The sequence below is a fragment of the Microcaecilia unicolor genome, chromosome 2 (assembly GCF_901765095.1).
Source record: "Microcaecilia unicolor chromosome 2, aMicUni1.1, whole genome shotgun sequence".
Lineage (NCBI taxonomy): Eukaryota > Metazoa > Chordata > Amphibia > Gymnophiona > Siphonopidae > Microcaecilia > Microcaecilia unicolor.
Genome location: NC_044032.1, coordinates 448,353,414 through 448,372,063, shown reverse-complemented (window position 1 = coordinate 448,372,063; position 18,650 = coordinate 448,353,414). Strand labels below are relative to the sequence as shown.

Sequence of the window (18,650 nt, the reverse complement as noted above, 5' to 3'; positions counted from 1 at the left end):
GGGTCTGACATAAAGACACATAAAAATAAACATCTATTAAAAACAACAAATTATTAAATTGATAATACAATATCAGTAGACCATCATTTCAGTCATATACACGTGATTATCATAAATTAAAACCATTATACATATACATATACACCACATATATATATATAATATATATATATATATATATATATATAATAAAATATTAAACAATATATATTTTTCTAAATGGTACCTATACATACATATGTAAGCGCACATATCCACACACACATATATATATATATATATTCATAAATAAACCATTACGTATACATACATATAAATCCACACACACAATCATGCCCACCTGTACATACATATATAAGCGCACATATCCATATTCATAAATAGACCATTACGTATACATACATATAAATACTCGCACACAGTCATACCATATTCCAAACTTCTTCAACACATATTTCTAAATAAAACATAACCAAAGCATACTAAACATTGTAAAGTCACAAATGTTGGATAACCTTGTCTTACCAATAAAATCCTATTGGTCAACTTGCGAACTATTGCGCAAGAGGTAAGTAAAACAATCGAGGTAGTACTCCTAATATAAGAGAACAAAGATAGGGTGTTCAAAATCCATCACCTAATGATGGCCACATAATAAATAATAAATACTTCAATAAACGAAGATAGCACCCCTTATTTCATAAGAAAACCCCTTATTTCATAAACAATATATTAGCTAAAATTCATTATAGTAAGGCCGTATTCAGCGTCTCTACATTAAAAAATCACTACCAGGGCCCTGACAGCTTTCAAAATACAAATGCTTACATGCAGCCGCTGATTAAACGGCATTCTCTGTATTTAACCCCAATAGAGACTGCTTTACCTCACTTAGAAACCATTTAATGTATGTGACTACAAAAACCGTGCACCAAGATCATATAGCTGACTCCCGTAGATAGAATTATAAACAAAGCTCCAAGATTCATCTTTAAAAACCAGAAGGTCCTAATGACCAGATGTTACATAAGGGAAAATTCCTACATCTCAGTACAGCCCACATCTTCAAAAAGGGCGCTTACATTGTAAAGTGAGCCTCATTCACAAACAGTATGATTAGTGAAAAGAAGCGAAGCTTACCCATTGTGTTAACAGCTCGTCTGTATTCAAAAAGACGCCTCCAATAATGAAAACTGCCAAAAATAGGAGCGTGCGCACAGGAGTGTTTAAACCTATATTTCCTACAGTGACGTAATGGGGCAGATCCCAACATTTAAGGTGGTCCTAAAAGAAACTCCGCAATAGCCTACTATGGGGCTCCAAGGCAGGACTCGCTCCCAGGCCAATAGAGCAAAGTACTCCATTCATCCGGTTGTACATTCTTTGAAATAATAACATCATAATCCTTAAAACGGATTAATATAAAACATATCCTCCAAAATAATGAAAGTATATACATACATTCATATTCACAGGGTCGCACAACGGTCATAATGTAACAAAGAGGAGCATATTACTATTCCATATCTTAATGTTGGGTTACAATTATAACATCAAAAATCAATAAATCCATCTTATCATATGTATTGTTTATAAACGGGACGTCAGATAAATATCAATACAAATAAAGATGATGATAAAAAATAAAATTAAAATAACAGTATAAAGTAAAATACTGCCAATTCACACGTACCATGATATTGTTAATATTCAAAATTAAAGAACGACATACCAAGGTAAAATTACGATTGTAAACTATACTAATCCTATAACAAATTAATCAAACTGGCATTCCTAAGATATTAAAAAGACTACTTTCTTTTCCAGTATGATAGAACAAATCTGTTCAATTATTGATCACTGCTGATGTGCAAAAATGCTAGAAACTCATCCATAGAAAAAGAAGATAAGTCCAAGCGAGATTCAATTAAATACTTAAGATCTCACCAAGGATCCAATTGAAATATATTCCCAGTGCTGTCATCTTCTTCTGACTTGCTGCATTTCCTTAGGGGCGTTAAACTTTTCAGGCCTTCTTGCTTGTCCTTAATTCCTCACTGGGATCTAAACTTGGTCTTGTCAGTGATGGTCTCGATGCCCTTGGAGCCCTTGTCTTCTTGTAAAGATCTTACCTTGAAAATGGTGTTTCTTAGCTATTTCTTCAGCTTGGAAGATTTCTGAGCTGCAGGAGCTTTGGTGCAGGGAGCCTTTCTTTGTTAGTCTTTTATGCCAAGGTAGTTCTAAAAACCGTCCTTTTTTATCTGCCCAAGGTGGTATTGGTTTTTCATGTGAAGCAGTCTATTTCTTTTCCAGTTCTTGGGGATTCTAATGGGGCAAAGAGCAATGTTACAACAAGGGAGCTGCAGCATGTAAGGTGACCTTAGCTTGTTTGCTTAAGGAAACTATTGCTTTAGCTTATCTTCTCAAAGGCGGTCGGTGCCCCTTGCACTAAAACCTCATTCCATGAGAGGCATGGCATCCTTGTGGCCCAAATTGGATGATTCCGCCACAGGATAATTGTAAAACAGCGGTCTGATCTTCATTGCATACCTTCACGAGGCACTACTGGATGTACAAGCCAGACAAGATGCGGCTTTTGGTGCGGGAGTCTTGACTTCCAGGCTTTAAAGGTCCCACCCATAACTTCTTACTGCTTTGGTACTTCCCAAGCATCAGCATCTGTACTGGTCTGGAGGGCTGACAAAGAATGAGAAATTAGATCTTACCTTCTAATTTTCTTTCCTTTAGGCCCTCCAGTCCAGGAGCCACCCTGGTAGTTTTCCACTCATGGAGCACAAAAGTTTTTAGTCCGACTATGTGGTTCAGTTGTGGAGGACTGTGCTGATTCAGTTGAATTCTTTGTATATAATTTCTTGAAGTTTTATTCTTTGAATTAGTTGCTGTGGTTGTTTGTGAAACAGATTTAAAACAAAAAAAGTTTCTTGCTAGGTAGGACACAGTCTAGTGGAGGAATGTATGGCATATTTTGTCCTGAGAACAGCTGTTGGGTATTTCTTTGCTTTGGGACTTTAATACTGGCTGCCTGGCAACTGCTGGTAGGTATGCATAATCGAAGCGTTGTCATCTGGATTCCAGGGCTCTGTCCTTTCCTGGTTCTCTTCCTACCTCTCCCTCCGCACCTTCAGTGTTCACTCTGGTGGATCCTCTTCTACTTCTATCCCTCTGCCTGTCTGCGTACCTCAGGGTTCTGTTCTTGGTCCCCTCCTCTTTTCTTTCTACACTTCTTCACTTGGTTCATTAATCTCATCCCATGGCTTTTCCTACCATCTCTATGCTGATGACTCCCAAATCTACCTTTCTACCCCTGATAATCTCACCTTGCATCCAAACCAAAGTTTCAGCGTGCTTGTCTGACATTGCTATCTGGATGTCTCAACGCCACCTGAAATTAAACATGACCAAAACCGAGCTTCTCATTTTTCCCCCCAAACCCACTTCCCCACTCCCCCCGTTTTCTATTTCTGTTGTTGGCTCTCTCATTCTCCCTGTCTCCTCAGCTCGAAACCTTGGGGTTATCTTTGACTCTTCTCTCTCCTTCTCTGCTCATATCCAGCAGACCGCCAAGACCTGTCGTTTCTTTCTTTACAACATCCGTAAAATCCGCCCCTTTCTTTCCGAGCACTCTACCAAAACCCTCATCCACACCCTTGTCACCTCTCGTTTAGACTACTGCAATCTGCTTCTTGCTGGCCTCCCACTTAGTCACCTCTCCCCTCTCCAATCGGTTCAAAACTCTGCTGCCCGTCTCGTCTTCCGCCAGGGTCGCTTTACTCATACTACCCCTCTCCTCAAGTCGCTTCACTGGCTGCCTATCCGTTTTCGCATCCTGTTCAAACTTCTTCTACTAACCTATAAATGTACTCACTCTGCTGCTCCCCAGTATCTCTCCACACTCGTCCTTCCCTACACCCCTTCCCGTGCACTCTGCTCCATGGACAAATCCTTCTTATCTGTTCCCTTCTCCACTACTGCCAACTCCAGACTTCGCGCCTTCTGTCTTGCTGCACCCTACGCCTGGAATAAACTTCCTGAGCCCCTACGTCTTGCCCCATCCTTGGCCACCTTTAAATCTAGACTGAAAGCCCACCTATTTAACATTGCTTTTGACTCGTAACCACTCGCCTCCACCTACCCTCCTCTCCTCCTTCCTGTACACATTAACTGATTTGATTTTGCTTACTTTTTTTTTTTTTTTGTCTATTAGATTGTAAGCTGTTTGAGCAGGGACTGTCTTTCTTCTATGTTTGTGCAGCGCTGCGTACGCCTTGTAGCGCTATAGAAATGCTAAATATTAGTAGTAGTAGTCTGGAGGGCCTAAAGGAAAGAAAATTAGCAGGTAAGATCTAATTTCTTTTTTCTTCCTACCCATCTTATAGTTAACCTACTCCATCAATCAGGGCCATTTCTGATTCTCCTTACTGTATGTTTATGGTTTAAATCATATAACTGGTGTAGATATGCCAATATACAAACACCTGAGTAATCTGACTTATGTATTTTGAAGAGATGTGAACTCCAGAAAGATTTGATATTAATACCAATGATCAGGGCCTCAAGCTTGCTATATTAATGTTGTACTCATGGAGCTTTGAAACCTGTTTTACATCCAGCAGTAAACTGGGTACAGTTGAACTAGCCTCCTGTATAAAGATCAGTCTGTCGTCAGCATTTATGAAGATTGTACTCTTCTTATGTTGATACCTGACTGGCTTAACTTCTGCATTTTTATGCACGCTACAAGCAAATGGTTCCAGGGCAAGAGCAAGCAATAGATGTGACAAAGGGTATCCCTGTCTAAGCAGTTCAGAAGTTTCTAATTTCCTGTCATTCACAAGAATGGCAGTCCTCAAGCTCTGATAGAGGGCCTGCACCCAAGCCATAAAATTACCTCTCATATTAGGGGCAAAGTTATCAAAGTGGGCTACGATTAAGACATATTACAACTAACTTGCACTATTTTAGCATGGATCCCATTTTATGCAATGAGACCTAGTTACTAATAACCAGTGTTTAATCATAAAATAACACGTCTTGACAGTAGCCCACATTGATAACTCCTCCCCTTAATACATAGTAACATAGTAAGTAACGGCAGATAAAGCAGACCTGAACAGTCCATCCAGTCTGCTCAACAGTCACGCTCATTATCAATTCATGATTAAATCAACAATGAATGTGATATTATATACTTTATCACGAGTCTCTTTGGTGTTTCTAGGACATAGACTGTAAAAGTCCGTCTGACTCTGTCCTTATGTTCCACCTACTGGAGTTTCCATCAAAGCCCACTCCAGCTTATCTAAATAACATCTTGTCGTTTGTGGGAGCCAAACTAAAATTCTGTTCAGCACTGTCCTCGGTTCCAGCTATTGATGTTGCCATTCAAGCCCTTTCCAGCCTATCCTAAACTTTTTATTTTTGGTTTATACCATCTATTTTCTAAATAGAATTCTTCTGTGTTCATCCCATGCCTTTTTGAATTCTGTCACTGTTTTTGTCTCTACCATCTCCCTCGGGAGGGCATTCCAGACATCGACCACCCTCTCCGTGAAAGAGAATTTCCTGACATTACTCCTAAGTCTACCATCCTGCAGCCTCTGTTCATGTCCTCTAGTTTTACCATTTTCCCTTATTGGAAGAGATTTGTTCCTATATTAATACCTTTCAAGTATTTAAATATATGTATCATATCCCCCCATGCCTTCTTTCATCTAGGCTATACATATTTAGGTCTTCCAGTCTCTTCTCATACGCCTTTTGGTGCAAACCCATATTATTTTTGCTGCTTTCCTCTGGACCGCTTCCAATCTTTTTACATCCTTAGCAAGATGTGGCCTCCAAAAGTGAACACAGTACTCCGGGTGGGGCCTCACCATTGACTTGTACAGGGGCATTAATACCTCCTTTCTTCTGCTGGTTACTCCTCTCTCAGTGCAGCTTAGCATCCTTCTGGCTACGGCTACAGCTTTGTAGGTCCTTGGACACCATCACCCCAAGGTCTTTCTCCCCATCTGTACATGTTAGCCTCTCACCTCCTAGGACATACGGCTCCCTTGAGTTTCTACTCCCCAAATGAATCACTTTGTACTTACTTGCATTAAATTTTAATTGCCAAAGGTTAGACCATTCTTCTAACTTTTGCAGATCCCTTTTCATGTTTTCCACTCCCTTCGAGGGTGTCCACTCTATTACAAATCTTAGTATCATCTGTAAAAGGCCAACCTTACCTTTTAATCCTTTGGCAATATCAGTCACAAATATATTGAACAGAATCGACCCCAGTACAATGAAAATAGTATTAAGCAATGTTCAGTCCATGATAATGGTACCATACTCATATCAGTCACTAAAGAACAAACCTGGGGCAAAAACACAAGATCCAACATATGCCTGGCTACACGTGTCACAGCTGTCACTATTTGCTTAAGCCTATGAGCAGATAAAACATCAAACACACATAATGAAACAATTCCAGGAACCAAAGTCAGATTGAAATCCCCCATAATCGCTAATCTAGATAAATCCATTGTCAATGTCTCCAAAACATTCCACAAAAAAGAACGATCTCTTTGCAACACAAGATGGGGGCGGGGGGGAGGACAATATAACATACAAACAGTCAAAATATTACTCTTCATAACCAATAAATCAATCACTCCAGGACACTCTACACATACAGTCTCAAAACCTAAACATTCACGATAAATTAACAATACCCCTCCACCTTTCCTAACATCTCTACATGTGAAAGCCAGGAGTTTCTTTGACCAGAAAATATGGTTCGCTGCGCAGTACGTACGTTACAGATGAGCTCCCCATTTCACTGAAAGAAACTCCCTTTTTATTAGGCTTAGAACTCCTGTTCAGAGCTAAGGAAAATTACAGAATGCTTGAGAATTTCTCTGTTTAGGTAAACAAGCCATACTGTGGGAATGTGGTCACATGTTTCTCAGTCCAGGTGACCAGTCTGAACTCGAAACAGACTCCACCTCTCCCTTCACGTACCAAATTAATTAGAACTGTGTCTTATCTTTCACACAAACAGAATTACTTCTGATCAAAAATACAGATCACAAGTGAACTTGTCGGTCAAGGCACAGTTGAAATACAATCTTTGAAATCTTCCATTACACTTTTTTAGTCAAGTTTTATATACAGTTTATTATGCCTTGTTTCCTTATGCTTTCTCTGAATTGTTAAGCTAGAAGCTGTCACTTCTTGCTTCCTACTGCAACCATATCCAGATCAGAAACATCACTTGGGCATTTTGGGTATTTAATGTTGATTCAAAATTGGTCTCATTTTTTTTGCTGTATAAAATCCTGTTTAGAGGGACATTTTCGAAAGAACATTCAAGTCAGAATTTGGACGGCCTGCTCATATCAGATGTTCTGGTGCTGAAAATATCCAAAGTGAACAGCCATTTTCCAAAATGAAATGTTCAAAATATGAATGCCAAAAAAGCAGGCACACAAATGTCTGGCATCATTTGTACAAAAATGGCTACAGAGATGTCCCTGCAGAGCAGAGGGGCAGCCTAGTAGTCGTGCAATGGACTTTAAGCAAAGGGACCCAAGTGCAAATCCCACCTTAATTCCTTTATATGCTGTTGTGAACCATCTAAGAACAGATAAAAACCTATTGCACCTAAAGGTACACTACTGTGATGGCCACCATACTTGCAGGTGTCTTATAAATTCAAGTATAGTAGGTATTTCTATGTTCCAGGAGTGCTCACATATTTGTACAGAAATAAGAGTTAAAGTGAGAGTTACACCTTGGTCCTGTGGTTTAAAGTCCACTATACTGACCACTAGGCTACACCTTACACTTTAGGAATGGTCATAATAGCTGAAACTGTCATAGAGCCTGGTATCCACTTCTTAGGAGGATGGGCAGGGGATCAGTAACCATTGGGAGATGGAGGGGTCTTGCTGTCATCCCTCCAGTGGTCAAGCTGCTCGATCAGGGCACCTTTTTGTACCCTGGAAGTGATTGAAACAGGTCTAGTTAAAAACGTCCACCTTGGACATTTCTTCCTGTTACATTATCGTTGAAAGACATCCTAATTATAGGCCTGCCAAAACATGCCTACAACATACCCCATTGCTATTTGAATGAACTGCAGTTTAAAACATCCAAATTCTGCCTTTTGAAGATCACAATTTGGACATTTTTGGCAGATGAACGTTTTTCGGCCATTTTGAGGCATCCATTTGCTTCGAAAATGAGTGCCCTAAGCTTGTAGCTGCTGATCTTTGAAAATGTTGGCCTTTCTAGTACTGCAGGGAGGAGTCTGCAGGGAATTGTTTTTGTTACATTTGTATGTCTATCAGTTGTGATCTTTAGACTGTCTACATGGTCTTAGAGCTTCTTGTTCTTTTTTCTTTCCATTGTGTAACTCAATTTGAAAAGTTGCCTGTAAGTGAGAGAGCCTTTGTCCCTGAGGGTCTATATAGTTTCTTGCATTCATTGAATCTTGGTATTGATGGCATACAGGCAGCAAATGTGCCCGTGGAATTTGATGAGTATCACCTAAGCGAGGTTCAGCATATGGCGTCTCCAGAGAAGCTAGAAGACGTGGTCAGCTCTATGAAGGTGAATCGTGTTGCCATTAAAGGTATGATATTTTTACGAGAGTTGAGAATATAAAACTCAAATCATGTGTATTATGACTAGTAGCATTTGAAAAATTTGAGCCTCATTTTGTCATAACACAATGGCAGAAGTACCTCTCTCTGGACCTTCACCATCATACTTGTTCCTTTGTTATAATTTTTGCCTGTCTCTTTGCCTACTCCTTTCTGTTTCCAGCTGAGATGCATCCTTGATAGTATCTGTATCCTATTGATGAGTTTGCTACATGGCTCTTCTACTGTTTAGGCTATTTAAATCAGCCACTAGTTATTCTTCAAAGGACCACATCTCTTTTACATCTGTGGTAGCTCCGAGCTTGGTTACTTACACAAGAACCTGAGACAGGAATGGAACCTAGTTGTTTGAGGACATTAATAGCAATCCACCTGCTGTTTGGAGATATACTTCTTATTTTTACCTCTCCTTACACTTGGGGCCTCTTTTACAAAGCCGCGCTATTGATTCTTGGTGTGGCAAATAAGAAGAAACCCATTCAATTCCTATGGGCTTCCTCTCATTTGCCGAGCGGGAATCACTAGCGCGGCTTTGTAAAAGAAGCCCTTGGTGGACACACTGCTTCATTTGTTTGGTTCCAAAATCAAGGTGTGGTATTTCAGATAGTGCTGGAACAGAGGGATGGACTTCCTTGAAACAATTGGAAATTGCTTTGTCTGAATTATAGGACTTGTATGCTAATATCAGACTTTGAATTTTCCTGTACTAATGTGTTTATACTTGCAGGGAAGATTCACACTCCTATGGAGTTCAAAGGTGAGCTGGCCTCCTATGAAATGGCTCTTAGGTATGTTCTTTTGTGAAACTGCCTGTTTTTATGTCTGTATTTTATAATCTTTTTTTTTTTTTTTTTTTTTTACTTTATTTTTATTAATGTAAACACACAAAAAAAAAAATCCAAGTAAATATCTATATAAATAATTCTCACCTCAAACATTCTGAAGCTCACTCTGTGGCAGGGAAACACTGAAACCCTGCACTGTTGAGGCTGTCAGCACCACTCACTGTCACTCATAGACCCGCCCTCAGCCACGCCCCTTCCGCACATAATTCGCAACCCCAACATTCTAATGAAGCTGCAACTTCCGAGGTGGCATAGATCGGAATTTTTCCCCATGTCGGCCCCGCCCTCGCGTCACAACGTGATGACGTCGAGGGCGGGGCTATGACACTCAGCAAATCCCATCGCCCCACCCGCTACTCAACCCTCCAGCACAGATCGCTGCCGCTCCCCCCCCCTTCCTCCGTCCGAAGTCAGCTGTTTTAACCTGGAGGTCTTCAGCGTATCCCTTTCCTAACCAGTCCACTTTACATCGGGTGAGCCTACCCGCCCTGTGCATCTCTGTGTTCTCTAAACCTCCACACAGCAAGTTCAAAAAAATATGAAGCGTTAGCCAGCACCGCTTCTCAGCCCATCTTCGGAAAGGTAAACAAACAGAAAATGAAACTGAAGAGGAAGCCCCCCTCTCCCTTCAGCAAACTTCTCCCCGTTAAGTTTCACAGCTCCACTTCTTAGCCGACCTTCGGAAACGTAAACAAACAGAAAATGACACTGAAGACGAAGCCTCCTCTCCCTTCAGCAAACTTCTCCCCGTTCACTTTCACAGCTCCACTTCTCAGCCGATCTTTGGAAAGGTAAACAAACAGAAAATGTAACTGAAGACGAAGCCCCCTCTCCCTTCAGAAAACTGCTCCCCGTTAAGTTTCACAATCGGCCTTGACGCACCTACCCCGCCACCACGGTCCATACCCGATCCCTCGGCACACTTGCTAACTTACATTTAGAAATGACCTCTGCCATTCCTCTCTGTATATTTCTGAATTTCTTCATTTATGTCTTTGGATGTAAATTGAAAATGTTTAAATAAAGAATTTTAAAAAAAGAAATGACCTCTGCCGAGCGCCATCGTAACCCGAGATCAGCAGCAGCCTCACAACATGAGCACCGTCTGTGCCCACTGCCAGTCTGACAGACGTGGGCCTAGAAGCCTGCACACGTTGCAGCACCAACCAATTCCGCTACCCAACACAGCACAGCACAAGCAGCCCTACCCTTCCCACATGCCCACTACCGACTAGCAGGTGGCCGGCCCACTTGCCACTTTCCCTTCTATATCCTACAGCTGCACGGAGCAGCTGATTTCTTTTTTCCTGTTACCAGTTTTGAAAGGCAGGGTGAATGCTGGGTTCCCCAGGCCCAGAGAAAAAAAAAGTTTCTTTTTTATGTCCAACAATTTTATTGGTTTTACAAAAACACAAACAATTTATCAAGTAATAATATTATCTATCACACACTCTCACACACGCGCACACATTCAACTCTCTCTCTATCACACACTCACTCTCACACACACTCTGTAAAACACACACACTCCGAGGAAAACCTTGCTAGCACCCGTTTCATTGCTCTCAGAAACGGGCCTTTTTTTACTAGTCTAACATAAACAAGGAAATTGCAACACAAAGTTAGCCCACAAATCTTGAACCCTAGGCCTATAGGCCAGGAAATCCTTGTGCCTTACCTGTGTTCCCCTAGCTAAATCATGGAATGCCCTAAATTTCAACCCCATAAACAATGTGTCCAAATGTCTAATGAAAGCCTTAACACAGTATTGCGATCGGGTTCAAGAGTGAAAGTCTCAACCAACGTGGTTCTCTGGGTAATCAACTCCAGTGAAGACTCCAAAAATTAGGTTAAATTCAGATAACCTTCATCTCTGGGTGGATATCCGGGCCACTGGAATGCCTAATGCCCAGAATATACTGGGCCCTGGTAGTAGGAGGCAATGATTCTGAAGGCATTTTTAATTTCTCCACCATATATTTTTTTTAAACATGTCCTTCCTTGTCATCAGCAGCAGATGATGTACAGTTCGGTCCCAATAGTGCTCCAAATTGATCCAACGTTGCTTGCCTCATTGGAGGCGTTAGAGGAGGGGGCTGGGGGAAGCCCACAGACCTTTGCTGTTCTCTAACCTATTTTCAGCTCACAACAAGCCCGAGAAGGATCATAGCAAACAGAGGAGAGGAGCACCTACAGGTACATCTCTCCACATAGCATCATCTTTGATCGAGAGCTGTATTTTATAATCCTGACCTTTAGCCCAGTGCATGTTGCATAAGGGGAGGCAACATTAACCAAAAAGGTACTTTTAGGGTAACAACAAGGCCATGCAAAGAAAGAGAAAAGGGCATTGAGAAAGGAATACATAATAACAATAGACATTTTTATATACCATCTCAGCCTAGATAGCTCAGGACGGTTTACAGTCCGAAATGCAATCTCAGAATGGCTAGATAAAATTACAAGAAACTACAATCTGAAATTTGTACAAGATATTTTTTTGGAACAACTAAAATTTTAATAGCTTCCGAAGCATCTCATAATTCTGCTCCATTCATATTTCAGCTGACAACGAATTCCATAAAATTGGAAATGCAGAAAAAAATCATTTTTTGTCCAATAGTTGACAAGCTCAAGTATGAATGAAGAAAGCTTGAGTTTATACATGTGCTTTGAGCAATTAGAACTAAATCCAGTTTTAAGATGAATTTACAAAAAGGTTCATTTTCAAAGCACATAGACTTACAAAGTTATATATGTTACTATGGAACTTTGTAAGTCTATGTGCTTTGAAAATGAGCACCAAAGTCATATAAGACATATAGTATTTTAAAAGGAAGACATAAGAATTTAAATTCAATTCTTGCTAGTATAGGAAGCCAAAGAAGAGATGTTGGCAAAGGAGTAAAATACTTAGATTTAGATTTATACAAAATTATCCTTGCTGTGCTATTTTGTAATAACTGAAGCCTAGAAAGAGAATTCTTGGTAAGTCTTATATAAAAAAATTTATAGTAATCAAAATGCAAAAAAACTATCACATAGTTAAATCATCTAAAGAATAATATGATCTAGTTTGCTGCAAAAAATGCAATTTCATGAAATCAGATTAAAACAAATGCTTAATCTGAGAGTCTCTTTTTAGCGAAGTATCTAACCAAACTCCAGTACTATGAATTGATAACAACAATGAAAGTTTCCATCAAATACAAGTTTAATATTCGGTAGGGTTGATATAATCCCACTTATCCATAGCAATGATGTCTTATCAGTATTGAGTTTCATGAGATTCAATGACATCCAGTTAAAAATGTTCTGCAAACAGAAATTCATGTGCTCAAATGTATCTTGTATGTTAACAGGAAAGATGATCAGCACAACATTGACATATATGTAATAACTTCAAACCTTTAAGTAGTTCTCCAAAGGAACCGTGAAAAATATTAAAAAGTATCAGAGATAGTGGTGAACTCTGCAGAATCTCGCAGTCTGGTGACAAAGTACAAAAGAACTGATTATTCTTTAGAACCCTATAACGTTTTTTCAAAAAGCTCAAAAACTATGTCCATACAGGTCCTGTGATTCCAAGGGAATTGAGTTTTTGAAGCAACAAATCATGAAAACAAATCTAGGAAGAAAATTGTAAACCATTATTTCAAAACTAAACATTTAGTCAAGCAAGGTCACTAAGTCGCAAGTGGATTGTATATGAACTCAGCACCAAACTGACAGCCTGTATAGAGCTTTAAGGAGAAGCCTAAAGTTAGGTGCTGCTCAAATGTAGGTGTTCCTATTCTGCTGCAGCCCCACAATTCCTTTCAGTTCCTCGTTGTCCATCAGTAATATTAGACATGCTTCTTTAGCAAAGTCGCTGCTTTTTCTTGGCATTCTACCTACTTTGGGGACAAGGCCATTATTCCGGTTGAACTGCAGAGTGAATATAAAAAGATTACTTATCTTGACTGAAATTAATAGTCCAATAAGCTGCATATCTATAGTGTGAAACGCCAGTATCTATAAATAGATATCTGCATTTCAAAACATTATCCTACCCTAGCTGTCAGTTTCACCTTCAGAAAGAGCAGCTTCAGGGGTATTAAATAGGTGAATAGGGAGCTAAGAGATTTTCAAAAGGCGTTTGACAAGGTGCCTCATGAAAGGCTACAGAGGAAATTGGAGGGTCATGGGATAGGAGGAAATGTCCTATTGTGGATTAAAAACTGGTTGAATGATAGGAAACAGAGAGTGGGGTTAAATGGGCAGTATTCACAATGGAGATAGGTAGTTAGTGGGGTTCCTCAGGGGTCTGTGCTAGGACTGCTGCTTTTTAATATATTTATAAATGATTTACAGATGGGAGTAACTAGCGAGGTAATTAAATTTGCTGATGACACAAAGTTATTCAAAGCCGTGAACTCGCGACAGGATTGTGAAAAATTACAGAAGGACCTTACGAGACTGGGAGACTGGGCGGCTAAATGGCAGATGACGTTTAATGTGAGCAAGTGCAAGGTGATGCATGTGGGAAAAAAGAACCTGAATTATAGCTACGTCATGCAAGGTTCCACGTTAGGAGTTACGGACCAAGAAAGGGATCTGGGTGTCGTCGTCGATAATACACTGAAACCTTCTGCTCAGTGTGCTGCTGCGGCTAGGAAAGCGAATAGAATTTTGGGTATTATTAGGAAAGGTATGGAAAACAGGTGTGAGGATGTTATAATGCTGTTATATCGCTCCATGGTGCGACCGCACCTTGAGTATTGTGTTCAATTCTGGTCGCCGCATCTCAAGAAAGATATAGTGGAATTGGAAAAGGTGCCGCGAAGGGCAACTAAAATGATAGCGGGGATAGGATGACTTCCCTATGAAGAAAGACTAAGGAGGCTAGGGCTTTTCAGCTTGGAGAAGAGACGGCTGAGGGGAGACATGATAGAGGTATATAAAATAATGAGTGGCGTGGAACAGGTGGATGTGAAGCTTCTGTTCACGCTTTCCAAAAATACTAGGACTAGGGGGCATGCGATGAAACTACAGTGTAGTAAATTTAAAACAAATCGGATAAAATGTTTCTTCACCCAATGCGTAATTAAACTCTGGAATTCGTTGCCGGAGAACGTGGCGAAGGCGGTTAGCTTGGCAGAGTTTAAAAGGGGGTTAGACGGTTTCCTAAAGGACAAGTCCATAAACCGCTACTAAATGGACTTGGGAAAAATCCACAATTCTGGGAATAACATGTATAGAATGTTTGTACGTTTGGGAAGCTTGCCAGGTGCCCTTGGCCTGGATTGGCCGCTGTCGTGGACAGGATGCTGGGCTCGATGGACCCTTGGTCTTTTCCCAGTGTGGCATTACTTATGTACTTATGAGTTAAAATCAGCAACTGAAGGTGGGCTTTTGGCTTACATTTGAATAGAGCCAGAGATAAAGCATGATGTACTAACTCATTCCAGGTGTACAGTGCAACAAAATGGAAGAAACCATGTCTGGGGATGGCAGTGGAGAAGGTCACATATGAATGACCTACCCAATGAATGGAGCTGCAATGGAGGGGTTTAGGGAGAGATACTGAACAGCTGCAGAATGAATACACTTGTAAGTCAGTAAGAGAAGTATGAATTGTATAAGGAAATGGATAGGGACACAAACGTGTGTGCGTGCGCAGAAAAGAATTCCATGAACCATGCTCATCGCGCTTACCCTACTTGTTTATCCCTTAAGGCTTTCATTCTCTTTTTATCCTTGAACTGACAAGTATGTGGAGACTCCTTTCCCTTTGGCAAGTCTATAGGTCAGCACATACAAATCATTTTCAGGCCGTATCCCCTACAAGTCCCTAACAAGTAAACCCTGCCAGTGCACATCATAATGATGTGTGTAGGTACTTCTGGGCCTGGTTGCAACACCAAACACAGCATGCGTGACACCATTTGGGGTCGCTGCACACAATATGGGAAGCCCTGCTGTTGTGTCCTGACCCTTGTAACACTGTAACTCAGACTGAGGCTTCGGCAGCACGTTTTCCATTATCTTCCAGGAATTGTAAAGTAATAACATTCTTCAGTTTTATTGGTTAGAAAGGTACTACTTTGTGCTCTGATGTCATTCAGACACAGCATATGTTAATTAGCCTCAAATCTACTACAACCCTTGAGAATATGGAGGAATTGGATCTGTACCAAGGCCCTGTCCCAGCAATACAGGCCCTGGTGAGGATAGCTTAGTCTGATCCTTCCCAAGCACTGAAACTTGTCTGGATAGGGATGTGTAGGAAACATTTTACCTGTTGGTTGTTAAGAAAATAAAATCATATTTTTCTGATAAAGTTCTTTGAACTGTTAATTCCTTCGTGTCCAGACCAGACCAGTCCAGACCATTGGGAATAATCATGTCTGCCGACCAGCGGATGGAAACAGAAATGAAAGTAGATCCGTGTGATTCGCCCCTTTAAGGGTATTGTGCAGCCATAGAATGTTCAGTATTTCCTGTTTCCAAGCAGATGGGTGATGGTGCAGCTTGGCTTTGGTGCTCTTACACTCTGGGCCAGGAGCTGATTATCAGGGTATCAGTAGAGCGGGGGGGGGGGGGGCCAGGCTAATAATATTCAGCTCACCTTGGAATGGAACCTAAAGAAGCTGGGTGGTACTCGGTGGGGTCAAGCCCCTCCCCCCAACCTCACTTTGCTATCAGTGCTGCAGATAATTGAGGTTCCAATACCTTTCTGTGAGTCAGGCATTTGTGAGACAAGAAAAATGGTTCTCCAGTATTTTTCCATTTGAGAAAGGCTTTCTGGTTTTACAATAGGGTAAGTAATACCTGTTCTGCTTCTCTGAGGAGGCGTCTTAATTTATTGTGTCTTTCTCCATGCAGCTCATAGCTGGCATGTTTTAGGGGCTATTGTTGACGGCTCAGAGGCCAGAGTTTAATTGGTGGTATGGTGCTCTCTGAGTAACACTGCTACTGCCTGTATACATGTCTCCTTGTTCCACCCCCAGATTCCAGTCTAGGATGCAATAGCCTTAGCTCACCTTCCCCTGGAGCTGATTTTTTTTTTTTTAAGGGGGCTATTTCTCTGAGTTTTCAGGGGTCGTTGGGCTCACAGTATGTATTAGTAAGCACATCTCAGGAGCTTTATTATAGTCCTCCATTCATTATTTTATGGCGGACGTATTGCTGTTTAGCTCTACAGAGGCTCCTGGCTCTCTGGCAATTTGCTTGCAGCTGACTGAATGGAACACTTCACTTCCAGTATCTCTAGGTTCGGTTGCATGTTTCTGTGTTCTGATGGAAAGCTTCTAATGCTGTGGCATTCTGATTCAGATGTGCCTAGGGGCATGGAACATTTTAATAGCTTCTGGTACTATTCAGTAGATTCACCACTACTTACTGGCGTGTCTTTGGCATTAGGCTAATACATGGCACCACCTCTGGGGATGCCAACGCTGTTCGGCACTGGCAGCAGCCTGCTGTATATTAGGTTTGCAGGGGACACAACCTTAGAACAGCTTTAGAGGCGCTTGCTTCACCATGGCATGGCTTCAGCGGCATTGTGGACTACTCCAGGCTCCTAAGTGGCTGTGCTCTAGTGACACCAGGACTTGGGTGGAGGAGTAACCTCATAGTTAGAACAGTGGGCTGAGAACCAGGGAAGCCAGTGTTCAGATCCCACTGAGGCTCCTTTGGACTTTGAGCTAGTCACTTCATCCTTTATAAAACCACAGCTTTAGTAGTAACAGATTTCTTGCATTACTCAACTTCAGAAAAGTCATCTGGCATGTCACAGTTTCTGCAGTGCCACCCTCTTGCTTAGTGCAGCATAGTAGAACCAGATGTCTGCATGGCACAGCATCTGCAGAAATGTCTCCCGACTTGGCACAATGGCAGAAGAGCAAGCTCCCTACGTGGCACAGCTTTATTGGTGCCTGCTCCCTGCTTGGTTCAGCTTCAACAGCTCCTACTTGCAGACTCAGCTTCTGAGGGGCACAGTTTCTGCTCTGCCGGCTTCCTGATTTATGTGATTTTGACATTGTCGGTTCTCTGCAGGGCACAGCTTCAGCAGCATCATCTCCCTGCTTGGCACAGCTTTTGCAAACACTGCCATCGGCATATGAATTCTGTAGCTCCAGTCCCCAGGACTGTGCCACTCCAGCACCATTAGCCCTCCGTGTGGCACGGCATTTTCCAGCACCATCCCACAGTATGGCCCAGCATTATACATACTGATGGTCGCATATTGCGTCTTCTGTACAAGTAGCATGCGGCATGGCAAAGCTTCTCTGTCAACTGCTCTTGGGGGGGCAGTGGGGGTGAGGGCATAGTGTTGGCTTCTGAACTTAGAGGCAGGGTTCAGTTTTGATGTCAGCCAGTGGCATGGGTCAGCTTCTTCAGCATTAGCCTGCTATAGGAAATATTTCCTGCACTGCAGCCAGCTGCATGGCAGCAGTTAGCTGCACGGAAAGGCTTAAGTGGCTGCTCACAGCAGTGTGAGGTAGTTCTGATAGCAACCCCCTTTACATTGAATGACTGCATGCGCACCCATAACATTTGGATGCATGTTAGTGCATCGGTATCTGCAGCTGCCTTCAAGTCTAAGCTTAGCTTCAGCAGCCGCTTTTGTGATGTGGCTCCTTCTTCATAGGCCGCTTCTATGTTGCGGCATCACCTTCAGCAACCACTTGCACGGTTCTGTACTGTCATATGCGACCAATTGTAGGGCATTACATCAGTATCTACAACCTTTTATGTGACATCAGCATCAGCGCACACTTCCATTACATCCCAAGGCCACACAAGTCACCACAGGGCACAGGAGCTGCTATCCCGCCTGTTGGAGACAGAGAATACTAGCTTGGTTGCTAAGCACAGGAGCTTATGAGGCACAACTCATTAGAGTTCTCTATCACCACCTGCTGGCGGATGGTCACAACCCATTACTCTGGACTGATCCTTTGGGACTAAAGGAAAGAAAATTATCAGGTAATTAACTAATTTTTTCATATGACACAGTGTTATTATCCTTGCTCACTAGCAGGCATTGCATAATCATCTTCAGCCACTTGCAGAGCACAACAGCAGGATCTTTTGTGGCTTCTATGGCACCACGTCGGCAGGATCAGTCCCTTCCTGGGTGCTGCAT

General features: G+C 41.6%; 1 protein-coding gene across 1 annotated transcript in view; it reads left to right on the top strand.

Annotated features, from left to right (window-relative positions):
- IDH3B (isocitrate dehydrogenase (NAD(+)) 3 non-catalytic subunit beta) overlaps positions 1 to 18,650 on the top strand; it is a 134,258-nt gene that overhangs the window by 50,080 nt on the left and 65,528 nt on the right. Inside the window, 2 exon segments of the mRNA XM_030190923.1 lie at positions 8,521 to 8,641; positions 9,400 to 9,460. Of these exon segments, the coding sequence (XP_030046783.1) occupies positions 8,521 to 8,641; positions 9,400 to 9,460 (182 nt within the window).